Source organism: Neovison vison, chromosome X, assembly GCF_020171115.1.
Source record: "Neovison vison isolate M4711 chromosome X, ASM_NN_V1, whole genome shotgun sequence".
NCBI classification, from domain to species: domain Eukaryota; kingdom Metazoa; phylum Chordata; class Mammalia; order Carnivora; family Mustelidae; genus Neogale; species Neogale vison.
The window spans coordinates 5,121,796-5,148,762 of NC_058105.1; the positions used below are offsets into that span (position 1 = coordinate 5,121,796).

At 61.6% G+C, this 26,967-nt stretch overlaps 2 protein-coding genes across 3 annotated transcripts in view; one reads left to right on the forward strand and one right to left on the reverse strand.

Moving 5' to 3' along the window:
• TMEM185A (transmembrane protein 185A) overlaps positions 1–7,904 on the forward strand; it is a 34,551-nt gene extending 26,647 nt beyond the window's left edge. Inside the window, exons 4-7 of one of the 2 annotated variants that reach the window (XM_044235073.1) lie at positions 1,137–1,220; positions 4,299–4,475; positions 5,003–5,126; positions 6,223–7,904. In XM_044235073.1, coding sequence (XP_044091008.1) covers positions 1,137–1,220; positions 4,299–4,475; positions 5,003–5,126; positions 6,223–6,467 — 630 coding nt within the window. In that variant the 3' untranslated portion in view covers positions 6,468–7,904. The remainder of the gene's footprint in view (positions 1–1,136; positions 1,221–4,298; positions 4,476–5,002; positions 5,127–6,222) is intronic. The other variant, XM_044235074.1, reaches the window with a different exon arrangement.
• Positions 7,905–24,653: 16,749 nt separating this feature from the next.
• LOC122897529 (melanoma-associated antigen 8-like) lies at positions 24,654–26,464 on the reverse strand. Its single transcript, XM_044235775.1, has 3 exons — positions 26,391–26,464; positions 25,853–25,910; positions 24,654–25,676 (listed from the first exon to the last, which is right to left on the reverse strand). The coding sequence occupies exons 1-3, from the start codon at positions 26,462–26,464 to the stop codon at positions 24,654–24,656; spliced, it is 1,155 nt and encodes a 384-aa protein (XP_044091710.1).
• Positions 26,465–26,967: the final 503 nt, after the last annotated feature.

Below are 26,967 nucleotides of genomic sequence, written 5' to 3' on the forward strand. Positions count from 1 at the left end.
GCCTGATGAGGCAGCTGTCATCGGGGTGGTAGAGAGGACAGGACGTGGTGACAGAGCATGCAGGAGTGGGAAGAGGAGTACAGGGTGCTCCTGGCTGTGTGGCTTGGGTCCTGGGCTGCCACGGGGCCTGACAGCAAGGTGGGAGGCTCTGAAGGGGCGGGACAGGGTAAGGTGCGAGGGGCTGATGGACTCAGTCTGGGACTGGCTCTGGCTGATGCATGTCTAGGAGAGCTGGGTCTGGGCCACCGCGGAAGTCTCTGGGGGGCCTCAGGGTTCAAGGAGAGGAGGAGACTGAAGAGGAGCCGCAAGAGCAGCAGGAGGAGGCGAGACCGCGCGGGGCTCCTGGCAAGAGATGCTGCGTGGGCGCCCCGTAGGGTGATCTGACACAGGTGGTCTGTGCCGGAGCGGTTACCGGCGACCTTGACAGAGCAGTTGCTAGTGGTCGGGGCTGGAGGCCGGATCGGGGTGTTGGGAGCTCGGAACGCCAGGGGAGGCCGCAGGGGCTGGTGCATCCACGCTGTGTCATGGAGCTTGATGGAAACAGAGTGCTAGGGCCAGGAGGGGCCGTCGGCTCCAGCGAGGGATGGGCTTGTTTGATCTTGGGGTTCTTTTGTGTTTAATGGGAATGAGCTGAACTTGCTTCTGTGCTTCTGGGAGGGATCAGTGGAACAGGGGGAGTTAATGATGCAGTAAAGAATCCATAATTGATGTCTTGATGGGACACGGTCCTCGGGTCCTCGAGGAGCCAGAAAGGAAGGCATGGAGAGCTGAGCCCTGGGTAGGAGAAAGAAGTGCAGGTACGAAACAGGGATGGCTGTGGGGAGGGGCAGGAAGGACGCTGATGGCTGCGGATCGCCTCTACCAGCCAGCCCAGAAACAAGGTTATTGTTTGGGAGAGCCTGAGGGGCAGGGCGGCTGCGAGGCAGAGGCGACGAGGCGGGAGACGGGCTGGCAGGCTTCTTGCTGCCGCGGCGTCCCTTTGCTCCTCTGGTGTGGAAAATCAGGAGGTCCCAGTACAGCTTCCTAGGACTTTTACCATATTATAATTTACATTGCCTCTTAGTGTGTTAGCCAAATAATTGCAGTATTGAATACAACTTTGACTTTGTTTAACTGATTCTTCTCTTCATTTTTAGTTAGAAATACTGTGTTCTGTCAACATCCTGCAGTTTATATTCATTGCCTTAAGACTGGACAAGATCATCCACTGGCCCTGGCTTGTATGTAACTTTTTAAATCCTTAAATAAACTTTTCTTTTTTTAATTATAAAAGTAATTTGTGTTCATTGTAGAAAACTTGGAAAAGACAGGCTTGGGTAACGGAATGATAATCCCCCATAACCCACCGGGAGAGAGCGCGGCTAGTGTGCGGGGTTCCCTGTGCCGGACGTTACTGCTTCTGGAGGGCAGCTGAGCCCACGCCGTGCGTGCACCGCTATGGTGCGCTCTCGTCCTGACACATCGTGAGCAGCTTCCCCTGGCAAACAAAAGATCCTTATAAGCATAACTTTTAAGGTTTAATTGATGCAATATTTTTCCAATGCATTTACCAAGCCGTCCCCTTCCAAATATTAAAGTTGATACTAGTGTAATTATAAATCATGATGTAACGTATATTTTTGTGCCTAAAAATCTTTGCCTGATTTTTTTCATTGTTTTCTTAGGAAAGACTCCAGAGACCGTATTACTGGGCCAGAGGGTGGGAACTTTTTGAGATTTTGAAAGACAGACTGCACTCCCAACTTGCTTTCTAAAATAGTTGTGCCACTGTACCGTCAGGCAGAGGGCGAGGTCTAAGTCCTGCCTAAGTCCGAAGCCTGTGGCTTCGGCTCCTGGGCGTTTGGTTGAAATTGCCTGCAGAGATGGATAGAGGGGGTGGTGGCTAGAGGTATGTACGCGGCAGGCTGTGGCCGGAGAAGCCAGCAGCACTTGCACAGCTGCCACAAATGCCTAGAAGGCAGGCGAGAACCAACACAGAGGAGGCGCGTGGGCTCTCAGAGGGGGTCGTGTTGCGGTTGGAGCTTTTCCCCCCTGCTGCTTGATATGTACTTTTGCATATAAAACATTTTCTGTTATGAACATGGTTTACCGTTAAAAAAAAGTACCAAGTATAGCAAAAAGAGAAGATATTCATTTGGTGATGGGGAAGAAAATAAAGGAACATAGTCACCGCCATAATAAATGAAGGCACAACTCATCGCCTCTTCCCAAAGTCTTTGATAAAACAGCCATAATACAAAATGTTTGGGTACCTGCCCTCCATCTTTAGGGTGCTGTATCTGGAGAGGGGTAATTGGGTACAGGATTTTCTGTCGTAATGTGAAGGAAACTAATCTGAGTAAAACCAGCATTTTAGTATAAGGTGCAGTCAGAAAAAAAAAAGATGAGGAATTATGAATGTTTTCTGTAGGTGAGCAGAGAGATTTTTCCAGCCCCAGTCCTGGGCAGGCCCCAGCACATGGAACAGTCTGATGGCATGCTTCTTGCGAGTGATCAGGAGAGACCGAGGGAGGCCACTATGATCGTTGGGGGGCGGGGTGCTAAGTGAGTGCTGCTAATTGAGGGGCCCAGGGAAGAGACTCTCTGTAGACTGTACAGCAAAACCTACCATCAGGAACTCCAGGCTACTCAGGAGGTTTAACAAGCACACACCAACTCAAGTCATAGGTCTCAAAACAAAATGGAAAACCAAAGAACTGGCTGAAGAAAACATAGGAGAAAATCTTTGGGAACCTGGAGTTAGATGAGGAATCCCTACAAGTGGCACTAACAATAAGGTCCATAAAAGAAGCTTAGAATTGAAATTAATGAATCAAAAGACAGGCCACAGAGTAAGAGAAAATACTCACAAAGCATGTGTCCAAACGAGGACTTGTATCCAAAACATCTGAACTCTCAAAAAACAAACAACCTAATTTTAAAATTGACAGAAGACTTGAAAAGACAATTCACAAAGAGGATATACATATGGCAAATAAGCCCACGGACAGGACATCATTACCCAGTAGGGAAAGGCAAATCAAGGTCAAGATGAGGTCCTGCGAGATGCTCATCAGAAGGGCAGAGCTTAAACAGGATGCAGGGCACAGAGGAGGGTGGGAAGGGATGGGGACACTCACACATCGCTGGTGGGGATGCCGAGTTGGAGAGGCACTTGGAGAAATAGTTTGGCCATTTCATGTGAAGTTAAGCACAGAGTGGACATAGGATTTCGCAGTTCCAGTCCGGGGTATGTCCTTTAGATGAATGATGCTGCCCGGCCACATGAAAATCTACGCCTGAATGTTGGTGGCAGCTTTAATTGGGACAGCCAAAAGCGGGAAAGCACCCCAGATTTCCTTCCGCGGGTACTGGACACAGGCAGTGGTGCCCCCACCCTCTGGAACGCGGTGGCGGGGCTGTAAAGAGAAGCAGTCCGTGGTCACGCGCAGCAAGGGGGAGGAACGTCACAGGCCCTGTGGACGGCAGCAGGCCGTTTCAGGAGGCAGCGCTGTGCGGTGCTCTGGGGACAACACAGCGTAGTGAGAGGCATCGGTGGGTGCCAGGCGTTGGGGGTGGGGTGAGGGGATGATGCCATGAAGGACAGCACAAGGGAGTCCTGTGGGTGAAGCGGCTGTCCTGTGTCCTGCCTGGGGACACACAGCTCTGCACAGGCGTGTGTTAAAGGTCATAGACCTGTGCACCAAGAAAAGAGTCAGCTCACTGTTAGATAACGAGACAGAGGGATGCCGGACAGACCCATGGGGCAGCCTAAGAGGGAGAAAGATTACACAGGGGAGCCGGGGAGGCCCCAGGGCTTCTCCAGTGTGCTCGTGTGGGGGCGAAGCAAGGTGTTTCTGGTGCGACAGCAGCAGGTGTGGAAGTCGCCCAGGCGCGGTGACTGGGACCGGGCGGCAGAGCCCTTGGGGTGTCCATGTGCGTGTGAGTGGAGGGCAGCCTCGGCCGGGGTGGCCAACAGCCACCGAGAGAGAGTGTCAGGGTGAGGTGGGGTGAGTGCGCGGGGTGGGGGCAGGCCGCCCCATTTCCCTTGGGGTGGAGCCAGGTGCAGGCTGAGTGAGGTCCTGTCCTAGGAGGACAGCTGCCAGGCTCCTCATCCTGAGCGTGGCCCACATCAGAGCGTGTCCCGGAGCAGGTGGTGGCCCCAGGCCATCCTTGGTGCTGTCCTGCGGGCTGTGGGGCGGCGGTCCTCGTTCGCACCGGCGCTCTTAACTGCGGGCCTCTGCCGGGGACATGGCTGCGCCTGCCTTCAGGTGCTGGGCACAGAACACCCAGACTTGGTTCTCTCCTCCTTCCCTCAGGTCGTGTGCGTCCCTCTGTGGATTCTCATGTCCTTTCTGTGCCTGGTGGTCCTCTATTACATCGTGTGGTCTGTCCTGTTCCTGCGCTCCATGGATGTGATCGCAGAACAGCGAAGGACGCACATAACAATGGCACTGAGCTGGATGACCATCGTCGTGCCTCTCCTTACTTTTGAGGTGAGCTTCCGGCAGCAGAGGTCTTCAGGCCCTGAAGCCCACCCTACCCCGCGACGGCCTTCCGAGGGCCTGGGAGCCACAGCACAGGAGAGGGTGGAGGGGTGGGGGGCTGGGGGAGAATTAGAGCGGCCTGCGTTTGGGGCGGGTGAGAGGTAGTCCGGTAGCCATCGTGTGGCGTGTGTGGGCGCGTTTGCCTCCAGGAGGAGGGACTTGCTGGGCTCTCTACTGAGTTCCCTTAGAGGCGGACTTAGAGGCGGCACGGTTGCCTCTAGAACGAACCCCACCCAGCAGGAGCTTCCCGTAACAGTCCTGGTGCTGGAAACTTCCTGAGTGCGCAGATTTTGCTTCATCCTGAAGTGGGATAAGTTTGTCTTGTGCTTCCCCCCAGAATAGAAGGTTGCTCTCGTCTCCTGTGGAACTGACCTTTCCTCTCATGACACCTGACGAGGGAAGGGTGGACTAGCCTCAGATGCTGTCCGTCCGCGGATGCCTTATCAACAAAACCTCAACTCTTTCTCTTTCCTTAGATCCTGTTGGTTCACAAACTGGACGGCCACAACGCATTCTCTTGTATCCCGATATTTGTCCCTCTCTGGCTTTCCTTGATCACTCTGATGGCAACCACATTTGGACAGAAGGGAGGAAACCACTGTATGTACTCAGCACTTCAGAAGCCCTTGACGTGTGTGTGTGTGTCTGTGTGTGTCTGTGTGCCTGTGGCCCTAGTCTATGACAGGATGAGCCTGAGGGTCCCAGTTAAGGAGGTTGCCCAAGGAAGGCCTGGAACCTTCCAAGGGAGGGGTAAGCTGTCAACCTCGCTCTCCCTGCCCTGCACTGCGACCTCCCTAGTAGTGTACTCTGCCGTCTGAGGTAGGGCTGACCGTGGCAGGTAGCCGCCCAGCCCTGTCCCCCCTGCTGCAGAGTGAGGGTCAGGACACCTGCTTCCTGGGGTCCCCCAAGAATTAGATAAAAATCCACGTTGCCCACCGAACCCCAGGAGTGCTCTTAGTGTCTGCGTCCTGCTGGCTCTCCCCAGGGACATTGTTGACATCACTATGGCTTGTCAGTGGTGCCCTGCTTGCCCTCTCTTCTCTTCACCTGCGTGACAGCACATTCGGTTTTGAAGTGATCTTTCCTTCCTCACTAGACTGTAAGCTCCTTTGCAGGTAGCCTGAGCATGCCATTCTGGAAGCCAGGGAGCTGGAGCGGGGGTTGTGCCCTGGGAGAGCCAGCACTGAGCCGATGGTCCCATGGTAGAGAGAGCAGGAGCAGGCCTCAGAGAAGGAGCTTTGAAGGGCTTTGTGAGCTCAGGCTGCCTGCCGGCCTGGACCAGCGTGCCTGCCAGATGCTGACAGAAGCCCCTTTTTGGTTGCCGTTCTTGCCATTCTTTGTCCTGTGTGAGCATGTCCGGTCGGGAAGGCGACAGGAGGCAGGTATCCATCCGAGACATACTGGAGCCGTCCCGTCACCAGAGCCCCCATCAGAAGGCACCCCCCTCCCCTGATCTCTGGCAAGGTCACAGTGCTCCCTGGGGTCGCGGCCCATGTGGGAAGCCCCTGTCAGAGAGCCAGGGAGCCACAGGCCTTTCTTCTTCCCTCAGTGGGTATCAGGCTTCGCTCGATCTTCGTTGCTAAGGCAGCAGGAGAAAGCGTTACGTTGTACGAGCAAAACTTCACGTTCAGGAAAGGAAAGTGACAGGAGAGTCCGTGGAGGCCAGTGTTTGAAAAAGTGCATCCTTCCTTTTCAGGGTGGTTTGGTATTCGCAAGGATTTCTGTCAGTTTCTGCTTGAGATCTTCCCATTTTTGAGAGAATATGGAAACATTTCCTACGACCTCCATCATGAAGATAATGAGGAAACGGAAGAAACCCCAGTTCCAGAACCTCCTAAAATTGCTCCAATGTTTCGGAAGAAGACCAGGGTGGTCATCACCCAGAGCCCTGGGAAGTATGTCCTCCCACCTCCCAAATTAAATATTGAAATGCCAGATTAGACACACTCCCTCGAACAGAGTGCAAGTGGACCGGGACGCACGCTGTCTTCTACCCTCTTCTGCCTCTCCGTTTACCCCACCCAGAACTAGAACTGGAGCGGGGGCTCCAGGGACTTCCATCTCATGCCTTGTTTGCACTCAATGCCTACCAGTGACTCACCGTGACGGGACGCACACAGGGCAGGGGACGGGCGCGCGCAGTGTGGGCTGGGGGGAGGGTTTGTCAGCGGCTGTGGGTGTGATGGAGGGACCACGGGTGAGAAGGAGAAAGCGATCCTCTCTGGGCAGGCGCCTCGGGAGCTGGCTTGGCTCTGTTACGGATGGCTGATGAGGCCAGAGAAGGAACTGGTTTTCAAAGTGCTAAAATTCCCATCAGAAGTGTTCTTTGAAAATGTTTCTTTAAACCAGGCTGGCCTCACCACATAACTTCGTGTCTGCCATTGGGGTGCAGTCAGCAGGCGCTGTCGCGGAAGCTTCAGGGCCCCTTGTGCCCGCACCGCCTTTTCGGCGTGGCTCCTGCGGGGGGCGCTTTCTCCCCGGGCAGCACCGACAGCAGTTTTTAATGCCCCCATTGCTGAGCCCTTTCTAATGGAGTGACTCTGTGCCTGTATAGTATTTATACAAATATTTTAGCATTGTAATATACCGTGTCAAATCCTAGTTCTGTACAGTATATTCTGTTAAAGTATTTTTTTACAAGCTTGTATTGGAGACATAAGGTGTTCTGCTGCGGAAGTAGAAGTTGCTGGCGCACCTGTCCCACCCGGGGGCGCAGTGCCGTCAGGGCACGTCATCATTTCCCCCTTGAGATCCATACAGTAGCTGCTGCCGCCAGAACAGCCGCAAAAAGCAAGAAATGGTCTGGGCTTTGCCTATGTCTGGGAGTACGGGCTGTCAGACAACAATCACGCGTGACCTGAAACAAGAAATGCGGGCCAGAGTGGCGGAGATGGAACAGCCACTGGAAGGGGGAATTATTAAGATCTGAGGCCTTGTGTCTGCCCTTGACAGAAGCCCTTCCTGCCGGTCCCAGACCCTTCTTGAGGAGAGCAATGGCTCGCAGAATGGAGGGGTCGCGGGGTGAGCCCTGAGTCAAGGCAGAAGTAAGCAGCCCTCCAGGCTAAGAGCCTTTGGGGAGAACAAGCAGCCCTTTGTTCCAGGAGGGAAAAGGAGCACCAACATTCTCACTGAGGACGAGAGGAAAGGGTTGGACATGTGCGGCCGCTGCCCTGGCTGAACCAGGCTCAGCGGGTGTCCAGCACACACGCGTGCGTGAGACCGCCTGGCACAGGCTGCGCCAAGCCTGTGGTCTCTGAGGTAGAGGGAACGCTCGGGATGGCGAGGCCTTTCCTGCTTGGTGTGGAACAAATGTAGCGCAATCCACTGTTTTTCCTCCCTGCAGCTGTTCAATAAACTGGTTCCTCCTTTTCCATGGTACCATGTGCATCTGACTTTAGATGTGGTTCAGGCCACAGGGATGCTCTCAGCCCACGAGGAAATATCCTCTAGCAGCCAAGGAGGGCCGGGGTGCGGGGTGTGGGGGCGGGTGAACATCTGTAACGCACCCGCAGGGACAGCCTGAACACGGAGCATGTGGAGGGAAAGACGGACGCCCTGGAGCCTCGACCAGTGGCCTGGGACACCCCTGCCGACACCGCGACAGCTCGGGAGCCCCACGACACTACTCTCCAGCCCCAGGCCAGTCTGAACCCGTGACGGGCCCTTGTCGTGGTCCCGAGGCGGCGCCCGGTGACGGCAGCCGCTGGTGCCGCTCCCCCCTACGTCGGTTGCCCTGGGCCCTCTGTCCGTCGGCCCCCGCTGTCTCGGCATTTTCCCGGGCACTCAGCTCGGGTGGCATTTCAGCCCGCGGTTTGTACCTGCCGGGGATGGAGTGAGGCCCCGCGGGGAGCCCCGGGCCGCAGACTCTATTTCCTATTTGCTGCTGGACAAAATAGCCTCCAGTCTGGCGGTGCGTCTGCTGCGTGGCAATCTCTGGAAACTCACTGAGTCCCACGCCCACAACCGAGTTGGGGAGGGAGTGCTTGGGGGGAGGTGGGCCTGCACGTGGGGAGAATGCGCTAGAAGGTTTCTCTGCCTGGCCTCCTCTTCCGGATCCTCCAGGCCCCAGAGCCCAGAGAAGGATCCTGGAGCTCAAACCCTGGCCACCAACCGGGACGGGTGCCCCTGCCACCGTCAGTGGAGGAAAGAGAAGGAAGCCAGCCGGTGTGAGGCCAGCGGCTCCCGGCCTGCCCCACAGCCTGCCTGGGAGGTGGTGGCCGGGTGTGAAGGAGGGCACGTGCAGGCTGAGGAGAGGCAAGGAAGGAGAAGGCCTCCTCCTCCCCTCGTCCTCGTCCTCCTCCTCCTCCTCCATCTGCAGGGTGGTGGTGGGACACACCTGGCTAACCTGTTCACCTAAGCAGCCATCGGCCATGTGGCCTCGGGGGACCCCCGGCGTGGGTGGACTAGGAGGGTCTGCGAGGAGGACCTCAGCACCCTGGTGCGACAATGCTAAAAGGCCCGCGTGGCCCGCACCCTTGACCGTGGACGCCAGCCCCAGCCTCTGCCCCCTGCTTGAAAGCGTGCATCTCGGTAGGGACTCTCCAGACCCATGGGCCCGGAGAATGACCTCTGACCTCTTGAAGGACGCAGGCCAGCGGAGGTCAGCCGGCACCCGGGGAGCTAGGTGTGGGATGGAAGGACGGTTTGGGGTTGGCCCTGGATGTTGGGTATGTTACTTTTTTTAAAGATTTATTTATTTATTCGACAGAGAGAGAGAGAGAGAGAGAGATCACAAGCAGGCAGAGAGGCAGGCAGAGAAAGGGGGGGAAGCAGGCTCCCTGCCGAGCAGAGAGCCCGATACGAGGCTCGATCCCGGGACTCTGAGATCATGACCTGAGCCGAAGGCAGCGGCTTAACCCACGGAGCCACCCAGGCGCCCCTGTGGGGTGTGTTACTTTAAAGCCATAGACGAGGCTCCCCTTGCCCAGGGAAGGACCGGGTGTGACCGGAAGGTTGGCGTGCCGACAGGTCACTCGTGTGGCTGGACCTTTATCAGGTCACTGGCTGGCTGGCTTGTGATGTCACCCCCCAAGTAACTGGAGCCCCTTTGTGATGTCCCCGGGCCGCCCTGTTATCAAGGGGTGCAGCCGGCCAGGCCGCACTCGCAGGTCTACAGGAAGGAGGGACGCGCCGGAGCGGAGTATGGCCAGCAAGGAGAAGCGGGGTCCGCCGGGCCCGGCGCGGGGCTTGGGGCCGCCGCCCTCCCCTCCAGAAGCGGGGGCTCCTGCCGCCGTGGGCCCGGAGAGCAGCGCTCCTCCAGCACAGCCTCCCCTCACCCTGGCGCAGCCGGTGTCCCCTGGGGACCCTGGATTCAGGCTGCTGCTGGAGGAAAACGCTTTCCAGGCCTTGACCCAAGAGCCTCGGCTCAAAAGGCCGCGCACCTCCCAGGACGCCCTGTCGGTGGGAGAAGGCAGCCTCCTCTGCCTGCCCTTTCCCAAGAAGCTGTGGGCCATCGTCAACAGCACCCAGTTTGCGTCCATTTGGTGGGCCAAGGATGGCACCTGCATAGGCATCAACGAGAAGCTGTTTCAGAAGGAGGTTTTGGAGAGGGAGGGTCCGGACAAAGTGTTCGAAACGGACTGTATGAAGAGTTTCGTCCGCCAGCTCAACCTGTATGGATTCAGCAAACTGCGCCGGGACGTCCACACATCCATCTGCCTTACCAGCTTTCTCACCGGAGGGGCCCCTGTCCACGTCCTGAGCAAGGTAACGGGGGCCGAGCCGCCAGGCTCTGGCGTGCTGGGGTCGGGGTGGGGGGTGGGAGCCCCCGGGGCCGCCTCCTGGGCATCTGGGGCCCGGGTCTCCCTCTGGGCGGTGGGGTCGGCGACCGAGACCCACTGTGGGGAAAGTGCCCAGGATGGCGCCAAGGGTGTCAGGGGTGCCTTCTTCAAGGACCCGCGTGATGGGCGCGCTGCCGACCCGGGCGGGCACTCAGTGCTGGGGGGGTGGGCATTGGGAACTGGTAAGAGAGTAGACGCTCAGAGCTCTCCTCACGAGGGAGAAAGGGTCGTCTCCTTTTTTCCCTTTCTTTCTTCTGCGACCCTCCCCTCAGCCTCCCCCCCCCCCCCGCCCGGCTTTCCCCATTTCTCCAGGTTTGTGTCTTTTGTTTGGGTGTGTCTGTGAGGCGATGGGCATCCGGGGATGGCCACACGTGAGGGACGTCGTTGCTCTGGGCACCCCCAAACGGCACACTGCCTGCATGGGGCCCGTGCCCGAAACCTCCGCAAACACCGGATCCTCCCGCCCTGCTGCTCGGGGGTGGGGTGGGGGTGGGGGTGGGGGGTGGGGGACCCCCGCGTCACCGGGGGCTGTGAGCGTGCCCACGTGGGGCTCCCGCAGCTCTCAGCCGTTGCCGAGGCGGGTGGTCGGGCCCCTTTCGTGAACTAGCGGTGTCCCTGGGCGTCTGGGGACTGTGCTGCCCCAGAGCCCCTTGGAAGCCTGTGCAGGGCTGAAGGAGTGGGCGTGCTTCCCAAGCCCAGCGGGCCCCTGGACGCCCGGAGCCCGGGCCTCCCAGCCAGGGCGCGCTTCTGCTGCCGGCGGACCTTGGCTCGGACAGCCGCCCAGGCTCCCGCCCCCATCTGCCAATCCCGAGCCTCCCTCCCTTGGACTCCAAGCCCCCCTCCTTTGGACGTGGATGCTGACCCAGGAGGCCCCTTGGAGCCCTGGCCCCAGGGGCCGTGGGTGTCCTAAGTGAGCGAGGGCGGACGATGGGACGGCGAGCACTCGGCTTCCTGCCCGGACCGGGACCTTCCCCCAGGAGGCCTCGGGGCCTACGGCTGCCTCGGACCGCAGCGCGGCCCCGACCCGGCTGCCGCTCGCCATCAACTCTGTTGTGACACGGACTCTCTCGTCCTCTTTCCATTCTGCCCCGCAGTTACAGTTCTACAGGAGCCCCTTCTTCAAGAGAGACTGTCCTCACCTGCTCCTGAGGATGAAGAGGAGAGTGGCCGTGAAATCCACAGTAAGGCAGATGGAAAGCGAGCCCGAGCCCGACACCCTGGGCATCCCCCCGGCGGCACCGACACCCGGCCTGCGGCACGAGGGAGTCCTGTCCGCCGCCGGGGACCCGCCGGAGCCAGAGAGCAGCCCACAGGGCGACGGCCCCACCATCCCTGGCAGGAGCGGGTCGGCCCCCCCTGCCATTGCCGGCGCGGCGGCCAGGACCACCGTGGCCGACACCCGCGCCGCGGCAGGCCGGCCCGTGCACGGCCAGCCCCGGGGTGCCCAGGCGCCCATCTGCCTCGCGCCGGCCGTGGCCCAGCCCGCGACCTTCCCCTGGGTCTGTGTCACCCTGCCTCCCGCGCAGATACACCCTTACGCGTCGGGGCTGGGCCTCGCCCCTGGGCTCCCCGTGCTCCTCCCCGGGCCCACCGTGCAGCTCCCCGTGGCTGGGCTGCTGCCGCTCTACCACCCCTGGGGGCCCGGCGTGGCCGCTCTGCCTGGTGTGGCTGCTGGACCCGTCACCCCCCGTGACCCTGACCCCTCACCCCCCGAGCCCCTTCCACTGCTGTCCCGACTGCCGCTGTTTCCCCGAGTACCTGCCACCGACCGCTCGGCCCCCCGATTGCCCCCCCTAGGCACACCACCGCAGCCAGGGGCCGTCTGGTTGTCGGACATCAGGCAGGTTAATAAAAGGTGTCAGAGAGGGAGCCCCTTTTTGATGAACCCCAGTGCCCTCAGCCTCTGCGATGTTTCTTTCTTAGCGGCGGGCTAGGCGTCAGCTTTCTGCTCGCGCGGTCAAGAACTCGGCACGACAGCCCTCCTGGTGGATGCGGGGGCCCAGGAGACCCTCGGTCAGGCCCCTCAGGGTTTCCGCCTCCGCTCCTGAGGAAGGCCTCCGTGTGGCGCCTGACGGGTCCGAGAAGCTGGCATCGGGGGCCGAGGGCTCACCGCGGCAGGGTTTTCCTGGCCGGGCAGGCGCCCCTCCCCGTCGTGCCGGGGCCCTTGGATGGCAGGACCTTCCCTTGACCCACGAGGAGAGGTCAGGTCGCACCTCACAGGAGGGGAGAAAAGGTGGCCCTACCGTCCTCCAGCGCGCAGAGGTGGGTGGAGACGGTCGCCGCCGGGTCCTACGGGTTTGCAGCGCAGAGGCTGCCTGCTGGTGTCTGGAGGACAGGATGCATGGGGGGTGGGGTGGGGGGGGGCTCTTCCCGTCCCTGTCAGAGGAGCTGGTGACTTTTCCCCTTTGTCCCCAGTCGCCCTCTTTCTCTTCTGAGCTCAACAAGTCGAGCGCGTCATGCTCCGACTTGGGAGGAAACGACCTCCGGCTCCTGGGGCGTGCAGCGCCTCGAGGACGCGCACTCTGCACCCCGAGCTGCCTCAGAGACGGAGTGTCTCAAGGGGCACGGGCAACGAGCTCCCAGGCTCCCGCCGTGGCCTTCACGGGCCATAGACCATACCAGATGGGCTCTGGAACCGGGCAGCGGGAGAGAGGGGGAAAAGCAACCGTCCCCAGGACGGAGAGACACCGCTGCCCTTAACTTTTCCACTGGGCAGGAGTAGGGGGTCCCCCTGAGCAGCGGGGGAGAGCCCGTACGCAAACGGGCACACGGCAACGGCAAACAGGGGCCCCCGTCCCCCCGAGGCGAGCGCGCGCCTGACCACGGCCCGTCTAGCCTGTCCCAGGCTGCTCCCTCGGGAACCGACGCTCACCAGTGGGTCCTCACCCCCTTCCAGAGAGTCCTTAACCCGGGAACGCCTCAGCTCTTGGCAGGCGCACTTGTCTCTTCATCCCTGCCTTGGCCTCGCACGTGCCTCCCGATCCCCAACCACACAGCGTTCTGAACCCCACCCCCGTCAAAGCCTCCAGCCGCGGGGAGCCTGATGACCTGCATGTCTCCACAGAAAGGGGCCGGAGGGCCCAACGGTCACCTGGGTCACCTGCTCTTCAGACAGGGCGTGGTCGCATGGGCACAACCCAGACGGCGTGGCCTCGGGGCCAGACCCATCCCACGCTTCCTCCCACTGCTCAGTCCTGCTTGCGTGCCCACCCTCCCAGCCTCTGCCCATGGAACCTGGCTGGCCCGGAGCCCTCCTGGGCTGGGCTCCTGCTGAGCACCCTGAGCTCACCCGGGAGGGAACTGAGCGTGGAAGCGTCCCGTGGGCTGAGCCGAGGCGGCCACATGGGTCTTGGAGGCAGCCGGTGCTCGGGGGCAACAGGACAGGCCGCGCTGCGTGTTACTCTCTTTTCTCTTAGGATTTTATTTCTTAGAGGGAGAGCAAGCCAGAGCTGTGGAGGGAGCAGAAGGGGAGGCAGAGCGAGGGGAAGGAACCTCAAGCAGACTCCATTCTGAGCGGGGAGCCCGACACAGGCAGATGCCAGGACCCTGCGATCATGCCCCGAGCTGCAACCCGGAGTCAGACGCCCGATCCACCACCGAGGCCCCCCAGGCGCCCTTGGCTCTTCCCGTGGTTCCCAGGATACCATCCCAGGTGGGGCCACCTGGGAAGGTGGAAGGGCAGTTTGCACAGCGAGGGTGGCCTAGGGAGGGCCGTGGGGCAGTGTGCTGGGACACTGAGAGCCGGGACGTCTGATACCCACGTGGGAGAGCCGGGAGATTTTTGGCGGCCGTGGACTCTCTTCCCGCCGAGCGTTGCCCAGGCCTCCTCCATGCTGGGCTGCGGTCACGTCCGTTCCTCAGCGGGCCCCCACCGGCTCCGCTAGGCTCCCTTTCTCTCTGTGCCTCCTTTGCAGAAGGGGCCAAGCGGTGGCAGAGGGGAGGGGAGGGGAGCCGGGGCCTTTCACGCCCTGAATGGCCACCCCAAGGAAACAGAAGCGCCGTCATCGTCAGTCCTCGGGCGCGTGTCCCGTGGAAGCACACACGGCCTCTTCTGGGTGCCCTTGAGGGCTTGGGGAGGATTGTGGTCACGCCCGTCACAAGACTCACCGTAGGAAACACGAATCCCCAGTGCCACCGAGACTGACTAGGTGTTCTGGGCCCTAGCCCCCAAAGGAGGGCATGGCCCATCACGGGGCTCTGGGACAGCAGAACCTGAGGCGGTGACCCGCGACGGGGCCTTCTGAGAGAGGAGCCAAGAGCTGAGACCTCGTGCCCCAGCAGAGCATTCGAAATCGCAGCCCAGTGCCCAAGAAGAGCAGTTCTCCCCCAGGGCGACCCCTCGCACCAGGGCGATCCCGTCACTGGGGACACGGGCCAAAGGCTTGGAGAGATTCCTGTGGTCCCCACTGGGGAGCGGGGTGGGGGTGGGGAGGGGATGCTCCTGTCACCCGGAGGGCAGAGGCCAGGGATGCGGCAGAACGGCCTGCAGTGGCTGGCACAGCGCCCCACCCCCCACGCCCGCACAAAGGAGGACCCGCCCCCCACCCACGCCCCTAGTTCCCCGGAGCACAGACTCTGGCCCCGAGTGTGCCCCCCGCCCCCAACTCTCCCCCACTGGCCTCCTGCTTCCACTAGATGCCCTGAGGCTCAGGATCTCAGTCTGCAAGGCAGGATTCAGAGCAAGGACACGCCCCTCCCCTTCCCCAAAACACAGGCCACTGAAAAGGTCAGCTGCACCTGATGACAGCCCAGGTTAAAGTGTGCAGAGTGCGGGTCGCCATGACGACAGAATGGATGCCACCCTTGGGAAAGCCATGTCCAAGGCCTACCAGGTGCCTCCCAAGCAGGAGGCCGCTATTGCCAGGTGGGGGCGCCCTGCAGCTCTTGGGAGCCCACTGCATCCTACAGGCCAGGCAACCCTGGGTTTCTGTCCTCTTGGCTAAATCGCCGAGGTTCGAGGCTCCTACTCTGACCTTCCTCCTCCTTTGGCTACATCTCAGAGCTGCATTTGCACGTGTCAAGCCGTGTCAGCCTCGTGGACCCAGAGGCCTTAAAGGCCTGTTGTGAGGGACACCGGCCGGGCCTTCGGCACAGAGCCCTCAGTGGAGGACTGCCGCCGAGGATTGGCGTGAACCTTACCAGGCAAAGACAGGGCAAGGAATCCTGCTCTACAGACGGGCAGGTAAGGCTGACGAGAGGCCATGGTCAGAATCAAAGCCACTCCTGCAACCCGACCAGGGGCTTGGGCGTGGTGTCAAGACGCAGAGACGGGCCCGGGTCCCAGCTCTTGGCCCGGGGCAGAACCTCAGACATGGGCAGGGCGGGTCTGCGTTGTCACCGATGGATCCCGCACACAGGCCCTCAGGGGTCTGGGCCCATGGTGCTGCCCCGCGCCCCCCCCCCGCCCCCCACCCCCGGTCCGGCCCTGGGACCTTTTATGCACCCTCACCCACCTGGCCCAGGGACCTCCTTCCCGCCCCCCCCCGCCCGCCCCCCAGAGCGGTCCTGGTAAGGAATCCCAATCTGCACTTGGGGAGCCCCGCTACTTCCCCAGGACCTTTGACATCCGAGAGGGCACTGGGGTCCAGCTAGGGGAGTGGGGACCCAGGCCGCCGTGAGGCCGGGACCCACGGGGCTCATCACGGCTCCGGCCCGGAGGCAGCCCCGACCTCCCAGGAGCCTCCCTGTGGATGCGCACGGGGCAGCCAGGAGCCCACCTCTTCGGTCTCCTGCCTTCTCTATCGGGAGAGCCCGACAAACGGGGACCCGGCGCCAGGATGCTCGCCTGTCCTTACACCCTCTCCCCCACGACTGAGACCACCTGCGGCCATCATGGACAAGAGGGGCCAGGAAAACCCTCTGTCCAGACCATTCGGAGACAAGCGCTCAGGGGCCTCAGCCTTTCCTTCTTCCCGAGCACAGCAGGAGAGGCGGGAGCCACTGGGAGCGCCTGGGCCACCTCTGGGTGTGCTCTTGGGTCCAGGGGCCTGGACCACCGTTCCCCTCACTGACCACCCCGTCTGCCACCTACCAGGGACCCTGTTCCTGCCGCCGTGCCTGTGAGGGGCCCGAGCGAGGTGGAATGCACTGGGGAGACAGGAACGGGGAGTAGGTTACCGAGTGCCCCCACGTGGGAGCGCGGATGGACTTGAGCTTCTGGGGACAGCAGGCCTCCGATTCTGCCCCCAACAGGGGCCTTGTGTCCGGCCACCTGGAGCTGATGCCCTCAGCCTCTCCGCTCCTTCGCAGACAGCAAATGGCCGCGCCCGCCCTGGCGCTCTCGGGTCCGGCAGAAGCCAGTACCCACGGAGAGCGCCGCGCCGAGGCCAGTGCTGTGGAAGGCTCGCATGGGCGCTTGCTGAAATGTGGCCCAGCTGTTGTGGCCTTAAGTAGGAGCGAGGGTCCCCGGGCACTCACTCCTGGATGGTGGGGGCCCCACTCATAAAAAATCGCTCCCTTTGCCCGCGGTGACGACCCTTGAGTGCTCCCCTCAGCAGCCACCTGATCAGGAGACAGGCCGCGGAACAGAAAAGAGGCCATGGGAGGGGGAGGAGCACCGTGAGAAGACGCGGCCTTCTCCAAGCCAAGAAGAGAGGCTCTCTGTCACCGGGAACCAAATGTTGCGACCCCTGGGTCTTGGACGACTGGCTTCCAGAAACGTGAGAAACCGAACGCCTGCCGGGGAAGCCGCCCAGGAGGCGGCATTCCGTGAAGTGGCCGGAGCCGGCGGACACAGCCCGCTCTCCCTGAAGGAGAGAATGGGCAGCCGCAGCTCAGGAAGGAAGACTCCGGCGGCCCTTGAAGGCCAGGGGATCTACGGGCAGCTACGGGGAACCCCCCCAAGCACAGACTGAATACCCTTCTCCGGGGTCCTTTCTCCAGAAAGCCTGCGTGCCTGTCCACAGCCCATGCCTCCAGAACCTAAAGGGCTGACACCCAACAAGGTATGCCCTCCGGCCAAAACGGAAGGAGAGCCGTCCTCCACCACCCCGGAGCGTGGGGCGGGAAACGCGCAAACACATGGAGGTCAGGCAGCGCGTCCCCAGAGAACCGTGTCCGTCGGCCCCGCCTGCCACATCCGCAGACCACACACTGCGCGGCTTGCACGACGGACGCCGATTCCCTCCCGGTTCGGAAGACAGGGAGTCCAAGAGGAAGGTGCCGGCAGGCGTGGGCTCTCCCGACAGCCTCTCTCCTCCGCGCGCAGGTGGCCGCCCTGTCGCTGCCTCTTGCCACGGCCACCACCCCCCGACCCCCGGCGTGCAGGCAAGCCCCGCCCCTGCTGTCTCCTTTGCCGCGTCCTCCTCCACTCCTCTCCCGAGGACACCGGCCATACTGAAGGCCACACTCATTTTCGCCGGCTTCCTTTGAACTCTGTCACCACTTAAAAGGCCCTGTCTCCAGCAACAGTCACACCCTGAGGGGCCGGGAGCACGGAGGCCCCCAATGAACGTGGGGCAGACAGCAATTCGGGCCATAGACGTCACCACCGAATCACACCGGGAAACAGAAGGAGCCTGGAAAATTCTTTCACATGCACAAGCGCTAGAGACTCGGCGCTAAAGCTCACGGGATGGGGCCGAAGAGCCCCCGAGAAGCGCACAGTGGGAAACGCCCACGTGAAAAGCCACCAGCCAGCAGGCCGAAAGCCCCGACACCTAACCTGCCACATCAGCACGCTGGCCAAAGAGCAGAGGGAACCCCGAGCAAGCACAAGGAAGACAGCAAGAGAGAACAGAGTGCGAGGAGCAGATGAAGTAGAGAAGCGAGATGCGACCGGGGCCCCGCCGGCCCGGTCGGCGGAGTATGTGCCTGTTGATCTCGGAGCTGTGACTTCCAGCCCCACTCTGGGGGTAGAGACTACTTACAAATGAAATCCCGCCGAGGAAAAAGACAAGCAGCAGAGAAAATCGACGGCAACAGAAGTCGGTTCTTGGCAAAGACAAGGAGAAGTGACCAAGAGAGAAAAAGACAGAGGATTCCAGTTCCTGCAGGTCCTTCTCAAAGGCTGCTTACCGTCGGATTCCAGGTCCACGGCGTCCGGGCAAGGCAAACTTAGAGAACTGGCCCAAAAGATCGGCGATCGCCACGGGCTCGGGAGACAGGAGGAAGGACCGACTAGGTGGAGGCAGGGCACATTTTAGGACAGTGACAACATTCTGCGTACTCCCGGCCCGGTGACTGGATGGTACGATGCACTTGTCAAGCCCGCTGAACTTCACAGCACGAGGGTGTGCCTTCCTGTATGCCAAGTACACACAGGCACAAAATCACACAGCGGCCCGTGGAATCCCAGGGAGGAATGCAGCCCGCCCGAGGAATCCAGCCCTGGCAAGCGTATGACGAAAGCATGACACGCCCTTCCTGGAGGGGGCCTGGGGAGGTGCTACCTACATTGCTCTGGAAGTGAGGGCGTCGGTAGGACGCGAGGCCCAGGGAACGACATAACCCCCGCGTTCCCGTTCACGGAGCTGTTTCCCCGAGGAGGCCGTGTCCCCAGGTTAACCTCCTGACACTCCTACCCGAGTCCGTCCACCTGAGCAGCTAGGCCGATGGATGGCCCCTGGGCGGAGCCATTCACTCCCTGTCGAAAGGGTTGTTCACTTCTAAACGAGGGCAGGAGGCTCGAATGATCCAGGAGGTACCAGAGGAGCCCTGGAGTCAGGAGCATGAGGCCACGTCTAGCTCCCCATAGAGCAGAAGATCACACATGGAGACGTTCGTAGACACACGTGGACGCGGGGCGTGAGTACACCTGGGGGTGTCCTCGCTCCGTCGGCAGAGAGGGCCTATACCTACTAATGGCCCGATAGCACGGGCCCAGCGGGCACGCCGATCTGGGCTTCTAAATGCCTTCCTCAAGGGAAGGAAGCAGGGCTCCTTAGGCAAACGGATGACTCCAGGACAGGGGCAGGAAAGGTGCAGCCTGAGCGACGGACAAAAGCTCGGTCTTGGTGCTACGTGTCTGTCCTTTACTCCCACACGGCTACCCCACTCACACCGTTTGTGACACTTCTGGGGGCTCCCCCCGCCCCCACAGCAAGCAGTCTGCCGCACCAGCTGGGTGTCCTGACTCAATTATTGATCCCCGGCCCCCCCCCCTCCGACCCTCTCCACCCGCAGACAGCACCGGATCCCGCGGGGTCAGGGCTCGGCCCCGCAGGACGGCCCCTCACCTTAGATGCCAGTCGCTCAGGTCCCCACGTTACCCACAGCTCGGAGTGGGCTACACACCGGGGCTTCCCTGGGCCTTCCCACCGTGGAGTCGACAGTTTGCTACTACAGCTCACAGAACTCAGGGAGACACTTGTGTTTATCACCCTGTTAAAGGGCAGGAACGGCCCGATGATGGCATCCGTCGGGGGAGGTCGGGGAGAGACCCGGGCACAGGATCATCATCGGTCCCCGTGGATTGGGGGGCACCACTCTCCCGGAACGTTGGTGTATTCACGTGCCGAGAAGCTCCCCAAGCCCCTGGGCTGTTTTATGGAGGCTTCCTCATAATCAGACAGATTCTTTTGGTTTGTTTGTTTAAGATTTATTTATTTATTTGACAGACAGAGATCCCAAGTGGACAGAGAGGCAGGCAGTGCGAGAGGGGGGAAGCAGGCTCCCCGCTGAGCAGAGAGCCCGACGCGGGGCTCGATCCCAGGACCCTGAGATCATGACCTGAGCCGAAGGCAGAGGCTTGAACCCACCAAGCCACCCGGGCGCCCCATGGCACGACTGATTCTTTTTTTTTTTTTTTTTTTTTTGGCACGACTGATTCTTAACGCCAGGTCCGGCCCCCGGGACTCCCCGCTCTGCAGAATGGGGCGGCACGGATGAACACGTCAAGCTTCTAATCACGGCTTGGTCTCTCTGCTGAGCTGTCGCCACCTCCAGGGCCACCCAGGAGCCCAGCTAGGGTCACCTGGTTAGAACAAAACATGCTCCTAGGGCTCTTACCTCTCGGGAAATGACAAGGGTTTTATTTAGGAGCCCCGTGTCAAACAGGGGATCACAGACTATACGTTAGGAGAAGCGATCCTCCCAGCACCCCCGTTTACAAGGGATTTAGGAGCCCCGTGTCAGGAACCGGAGCCAGAGACCTGTATGATAGAGAGAGACAGACAGACAGACAAAATATAGAGATATAGATGTAGAAGTACAGAAATCAGTATCTTATTAGGTCACAAGGAGCCTGGAGCATCTCAAAGTGCCAGAAAGTAGGGACACGGTAAAAATAAAATGAAAGCGAAACAAAGCCACTCTGTACCTCAAAGGGACTCGGAAGCTGAGTGAGACCCTTTCGGAAGACCAACGCTAGAACAGTGTGAGCGACCAAATCGAGCAAAACTGGGATGTGACCCAAACGATAGAATAAAACCTCCCCGAGTCCCTAGTGAGGAAATACAGGATGGCATGGTGAAGGGGCAAATGCACGAGAGTGGACAAGCCTCCCACAGGCGAGGCCCAAGCTACCACAGTAGATACCGCTCCCCCAGAGAGGAGGAGCGCAGCCCGGCTCCCCAGAGGGCGGGGCTGGGCACAGTGACCTCCCCCCAACAGCACCACGCGAAACAGGCAAATGAAAGGGTCCCTTTCCACTGGGGACCCCGACAGCCTCTACCTCAGCCGAATGCGCAGGGTCAGCATCCACAGTGATGACCCGTACTCCTCGTCCGGAGACACCCTCCAGAGGATGGGGTGAGCATCTCTTTACTCTGTGCTCTTCCTCTCAGAAAGCTGTAGCCGGCTCTCCGCCGGAGAAATCGATCCGACAGACCCCAGTTGACGGACGTCCTACAGTGCGTCTGACAGGGACCTCTCCTAGAGCTCACGGTCCTCGACAGCAAAGTCGGGAACTCCCAAAGCCAGGAGTCGTCCTCGGAAGACAGGACACGTCAGTGGGGGATGGGGCATCGTGGGAGGACAAGATCCCGCTCGCACGCGGATGGAGGCGCCGTGGCCCAGCGAAGGCTGCTCTGGGTTCGGGCCCGGCCGCTGCTCTGCCACGCCCCTTCCCAGTCCCGTCCCCTTCCCTCCCAGCCGACGGGGCGGTCCAACGGTGTCCAGCGGGCTCACTCCCCTGGGCAGGCTACACATCAGACACGCAGCGGGCCGGCAGTTCAAAACACCCTCCCACCGGGTCTAAGGACTGTCACGGCCTGCCCAAGGGTGAGTGTCCGGGGGACCCTCTGCACACATCCTCTGTCCGGGGGCTCGGGAAATGCAGCATTGCCGTTCCCAGTGTCTCGTGACCGTCCCTTGGCCTCGCACCCTGCCTCCCGCCACTTGCCCTTGCCCTGTGCTCAGCCCTAGCTCGGGCCCGGTACAGGCAGAGAGGCCCCAGGCTTGATCGTGAAGGCGCCAGGACCGGGGACAGCGGTATTTGTCCCAGAGGATGGTAGGTGGGTGGGAGCCAGCCTGAAGGCCAGACCCCTGGCGAGGCGGCGGGGTTTCAGGAAGGCATGGCTGTGCCCGGGCAACGGGGGCTTCTGAGAGGAGCAGGACCGTGCTTGAGACACCTCACACCAGCCCCTCCTGGGAACGGGTCAGGCCACCGAGAGACCGTCATGTCGTCCGGCCAACGGGCAAGGGGGCCGGTTCCTGCCCTGCCCAGCCCTGGCCACAGTTGCCGGGGACCCGGGGGACGTGTGTTACCGTCGACACGATTGAGAGAGCCTGGCACCCCTGAAGTGCCTTCCTGAGGGACGCTCGTGGTGGCGCTGGGCGAGTCCCAGGTGGGAAAGCAAAGCAGTCCAGGACGGTCTGCATCAAACACCATCCCACGACCTCCAAGTCCGTTCCGTCCGAGGAGGGCACGCGGTATCCCCTGCTTCCATCCTGGAGTGCCCCACGGGCTCCAGTCCTGCAACGTGGGCCGAGAGCACCCAGTTCAAGAGGTCAAACGGGCTCCAGCTCACCTCAGCCTCCTCTGTGCTCCCCTAACCCTCCCCTGCTCGGCCCAGGGCAGTCCAGACGGGATGCCACGGAGGTGCTCCTCCTTCCACCTCTCCTGGGGCGGCCAAACCTCTGTACAGCCTGCTGCCTGGGAACCCAAACCCCCTCCTCCAGGGCTGCTTTCTAAGTCCTCATTTGAGACTGGGGGTGTCTGGGGTGAGTTGGGGAGCGTGCCGGTGGCCACGCCGTCACCTGCAAGTCTCTCCTCTGCTCCAACGGCCCGACTGCAGACACCAGGGTCCCAGCAGGCTCTGGGGATGGCTGACAGGGACACACGCCCTCTCTGGCTCAGCCTCAGGAAGCAAAGCCTCAGCGTCACCTGCACAGGGCCACCTGCTTCATGAAGCAGTTGGGGTTACACAGGACATCTCCGAAAATAACACAGCGTTGTACACGGTCTCACGCAGTCACCGGGCGACGACTGTCATTCGCGGGCCCCGGGCACACGCGCCACCAGGGTGTCGAGTCAGCTCTAGCGGAAGCACGGGCACGCTGAGCGGGATCCACGGCTGGGGCCTCCCGAGGAAGGAGGAGTGTGAGAAGACTGGGGAGTGAGGGCTTGGCAGCGGGGAGACAGGAGGACGAGACCCCAGGCATTGCAGACCGAGGCCAGGGTCAGGACAGGCTGGGCAGTGCACGAGGCATGGGGGCTGCGGGCCGGGCCCCAGGAGGAGGCCCCCCCACCCCAGTTCCCACAAGGCCCACATGCAGCTGGCTGCCCGGCTCCCAAAAGAGACTCATGACCGCCCCGCGGCCACTGACGGGGCAGCTCAGGGACCTGGCGGTGCAGGAGGCAGGAAGCATCCCTACAGCCCGTTTCCCGAGCGGGGGCTCCTGTGGGGAAGGCCGCCCGCCCTGCGCGGAGCAGTAAGGCCCACACGTCGGGCAGGACACACACGCATAAGCGTCCGTGGGTCTGACACCAGAGTCTGGCTGAGGACACGGTGCGCTCTCTGTTCTGCGCTGCCATGGCAAAGAACGGATCCAGGGTCCCTGGGGCGCCTTCGATAGGAATGCCTGTGACAAACAGGATTCTGCCACGGGAGCCTTCCTAAGTGCCAGAGGACAGGCCACGCTGTTTCCCTCTTAGCCTGGAGACAGGAGGAGCACAAGGGGGGGGGGCCGGCACTGGACATTTATCATTTATCCATTTAAGACATCTCTCCCGCCCCCAAAGCACCCGATGCCCAAAGAGGGTCACTGTCACCACCCAGCTTCCCCGTGACCGGCAGCACAGAAGCGATCATGGGGCCCCTCTAGTCACAGCCCTGCCCCCCGGGCTGGGTCAGGGGCATTTCCAGGGCAAGTCCTCGCCTCGGGAGCAACACCCCCTCACGGCTTCCGCTTCATCTGCAGCTCTCAGGGCACGCCTGCCCACCTTCGTGCCACGACTGGGACTGCTCCACACAGTCCCCTACGGCCGGGACGCGTCCTGCTTCTAGCGTCCTCCGCGCTCACCCGCAGGGCCTTCCAGACGGTCGAACTCAGCCCACGTCGAGGAATCGAGGAGCCAGTGAGCCGAGCTCCCTCTGTGCTGAGAGGACGCCTCTCCTCCTTTCTTGAAGAACCAAGCCAGGGCAGGAGCCCCGTCTGTGTGCCTCTGGCATGGACACCATGACAGCCAGCGGGGCATCAGAGGCAAGAACCCACACGCTTATCTTCCCCCGTTCCTGACCCCCTTCCCCTTCCTATTCCGTTCTTGCGCCTTCCCAACCCACCCCGAGGCCAAGCCCTGTGATTCTGGCCCAGAGCCCAAAACAGGAGGCAAGGTGTCTAGGCTGGTTTCTAGGACACGGCAAAAATCCTTTTTGCTGAAAGATATTTTATGTGTTTATTTATTCGAGAAACAGCACACAGAGAGGGAGAGGGAGAAACAGGCCCCACTGAGCAGGGAGCCCGATGTGGGGTTAGATCGCAAGATCCTGAGATCCGGACCTGAGCTAAAGGCAGATGCTTAACCCACAGAGTCCCCCAGACGGCCGCGGGACATGACCAAACTCGTAACTCTTGAACTGGGTCAGGACAAACGCTGTGTTGGGGGATGTCACGCACACACTCAGCCACTGAAGCCGATGAAACCTCCTACGCCAAGGAACCCACTGGAGAGCTCACCAGGGACACGAGCTCTGAACTTGGGAGGCATCGCAGGGAACCGCCCTCCACATCCCCAAAGGAGGCTCTTTGCCCTGCATTTTCCCCCAAACCTCCCTGGCCCCGCACTGCTTCGAAATCCCAGGGCTCTCTCTACACACACACGCTCACACACACACACACACACACACACACACACACACCCCAACAGGGAAGAACCAAGAAACGGCCTCACTTCGTGCCCGGCACCCCGCAGGACAAGCTGCCGACCCCGCCAGGGCCCGGACCGCACCACAGCCACCCCTGGGGCTCAGGCCCCCTCTTCCTCATGGCTCACAGCCTCTTCAGAGGGGGCCAGGGAGGAAACCGGCAGCCCGGGATAGACCCGCAGCAAATACTCCAGCACCTGCAACCTGCTGGTTTCCGCGTGGGCCCTGGGACCCCACAGGAACTCGTAGCGGGCAGGGTCACAGCCGGGCACCTGCCGGTACTCCAGGTACCCTTCCTGCACCCAGACGTTGGTCAGGAGCTCCCGGGGCTCCCCGTAAATGATGTGCTCCTCGCCGGCATACACCCCCATGACCCCCAGCGCTTCCCACACCACCTCCTCGGGGGCACGGTCGCCCTCCAGGAGGATCACCGCCAGGAGCACCACCAGGAGGCCGGTCTTGGGCGGGCCCTGCTCACCGCTCAGCATCGCATCGCAGGTGAGGCCCAGGACGGCGACCAGGACGTAGGAGTGCTCGCCGGGGTCCACTTCCTTCACCTCCACGCCGAACACCAGCCGCATGCACTCGGACGCCTGGCCCAGCATCCCGGGGAAGGCGTCCTGCTCATCCTCGCCGACGATCGCCAGCATCTCCGCCTGGCTGGCCGGCTCCTTGGTGAGATACTTGAGGAGCAGGAACCCCACCAGGTCAGCTGTCTTCTCCTGGACTATGTCAGAGAGCCTGGGCTTGGCTTCTTCGGACTCCTCCCCGGTGCTGGACCCCTCCTCATCTGAGCTGCTGGAGCCGTGGTCGGGCAGGCTCCAGGCAGTGGCTGCCATGGCCGCGGGCGAGGGGCAGGCCATCTGAGGGCTCTGGGGAGGACTCGGGGTCCCCGCAGCAGACCCCTCCTCCTGGGGGCCCAGAGACGGGGCCGAGCAAGAGAGGGAAGGGACGGTGGACTGGGAGGAGGCAGAGGCGGAGGAGGGAGGTAGGGCCTCCTCCCCTCCAGCCCCGCACTGCTGTGCCTCCTCCAGGCCCTGTCCCGGTCCTGGACCGGGGTCTTCCTCCAGCTTCCACAGCTCACTCCTCTGACCCAGGGGCATGGCGATGGTGTCGGGCTGAACCTGAAGACACACGTGGGTGGCTCCTCAGGGTGCAGCCCAGCCAGCAGAGGCCCGGATGTCCCAGAGCTGACAGTGGGCTGTGTCGCCCACGGGTGCCCAGGGGTGCCCTCTGGGTTGGGACCCTGGCGCCAGGCTCAGAGCAAGTACCTCACCTTGACCACTGGCACTCAGCTCACCGTGATCTCAGGGACTCCTGCCTCACACCGAGGGCTCAACAGCCGCTTCTCGATATCCCTGGGGGAGAAAAGGAGGAGGTACGTCAGGGGACACGCTCAGAGCACAGCCCCGGGGCCCAGGGCACACAGGACGGCTGGGTTGGACTCCTGCGTTTGCCACCCGTGCAGGCTGGGCGGTCCCCTCCTTGGCCTCTCAGGGCACTTCTTCCCCCTGCCAGGACCTAAGCCCCACGCCCCTTGGCCCAGAGGCCAAAGGGTCCCCGCAAGACCACGCAGCCCTGAGCCTCCACGGAAGGAAAGCGAGGGGGTTCGCATCTGGACCGGCCTGCATTAGGTCTACAGCGCTCGTCACGGGTCTCCAGGGACGGCCAAACGTGGGCTTCCGTCTACCCTGGATGGGTGTGACCCCTCTGTCTAGACCTTGACCCAGGAAGGCTGGGAAGACTCCCGGTGCTGCCTGGAGGCCACCCTCCTGGTGTCGAGGCCTCCTCTCACGGAGAAGCCGGAAGGAAAGGCGAGGAGAACTCAGTCTGCCCACCGATGCCCCGTCTCCCCGTGGCTGACCGAAGTGTGAGGCAGGCCTGGGCCCTGGGGATCCTGCTGTGGAGGCATCTCCTCGTTTCCCACCTGCACCCCTGCCTCCTCCACTGACCGGAGTCCAGACCCTCAGGCACAGACCCTCCCCTCCCAGAGCCCAGGGATCTGGGGACGAAGAGGGGCTCAGCCCGACAGACCCAGCCCGGGTTCTCAGGGCGGTCAGGTAGAGCTGGCCAGATTTCTGGGCCACCCCCTCCTCGTCCCAAGGGGTGGGTGGGAGCCCTCGCTCCTGCCTCGGGGGTCCCCACATTGACTCTTGCCAGGACCAGGGCCTCCCGTGTGCCTCCCAGGTGGGCTTCCTCAGATGACCCGACTCCGACCTCTCCCAGCATGGCCCTCGCCTCCCTGAGAGCTCCCAGAGGACGGGGAGGAGCCACCACGTCCATGTCCGAGGGTCCGTCCCCCACCGTCAGCTTCCAGCAAGATCCCAAAGGGCTGGCAGTGGGGACCGACCCCTCTGTCCTGGGACGGGGATGCCCTCAGGCTCCCGGGAGGCTAATCCTCCTTCTGGCCAGGGC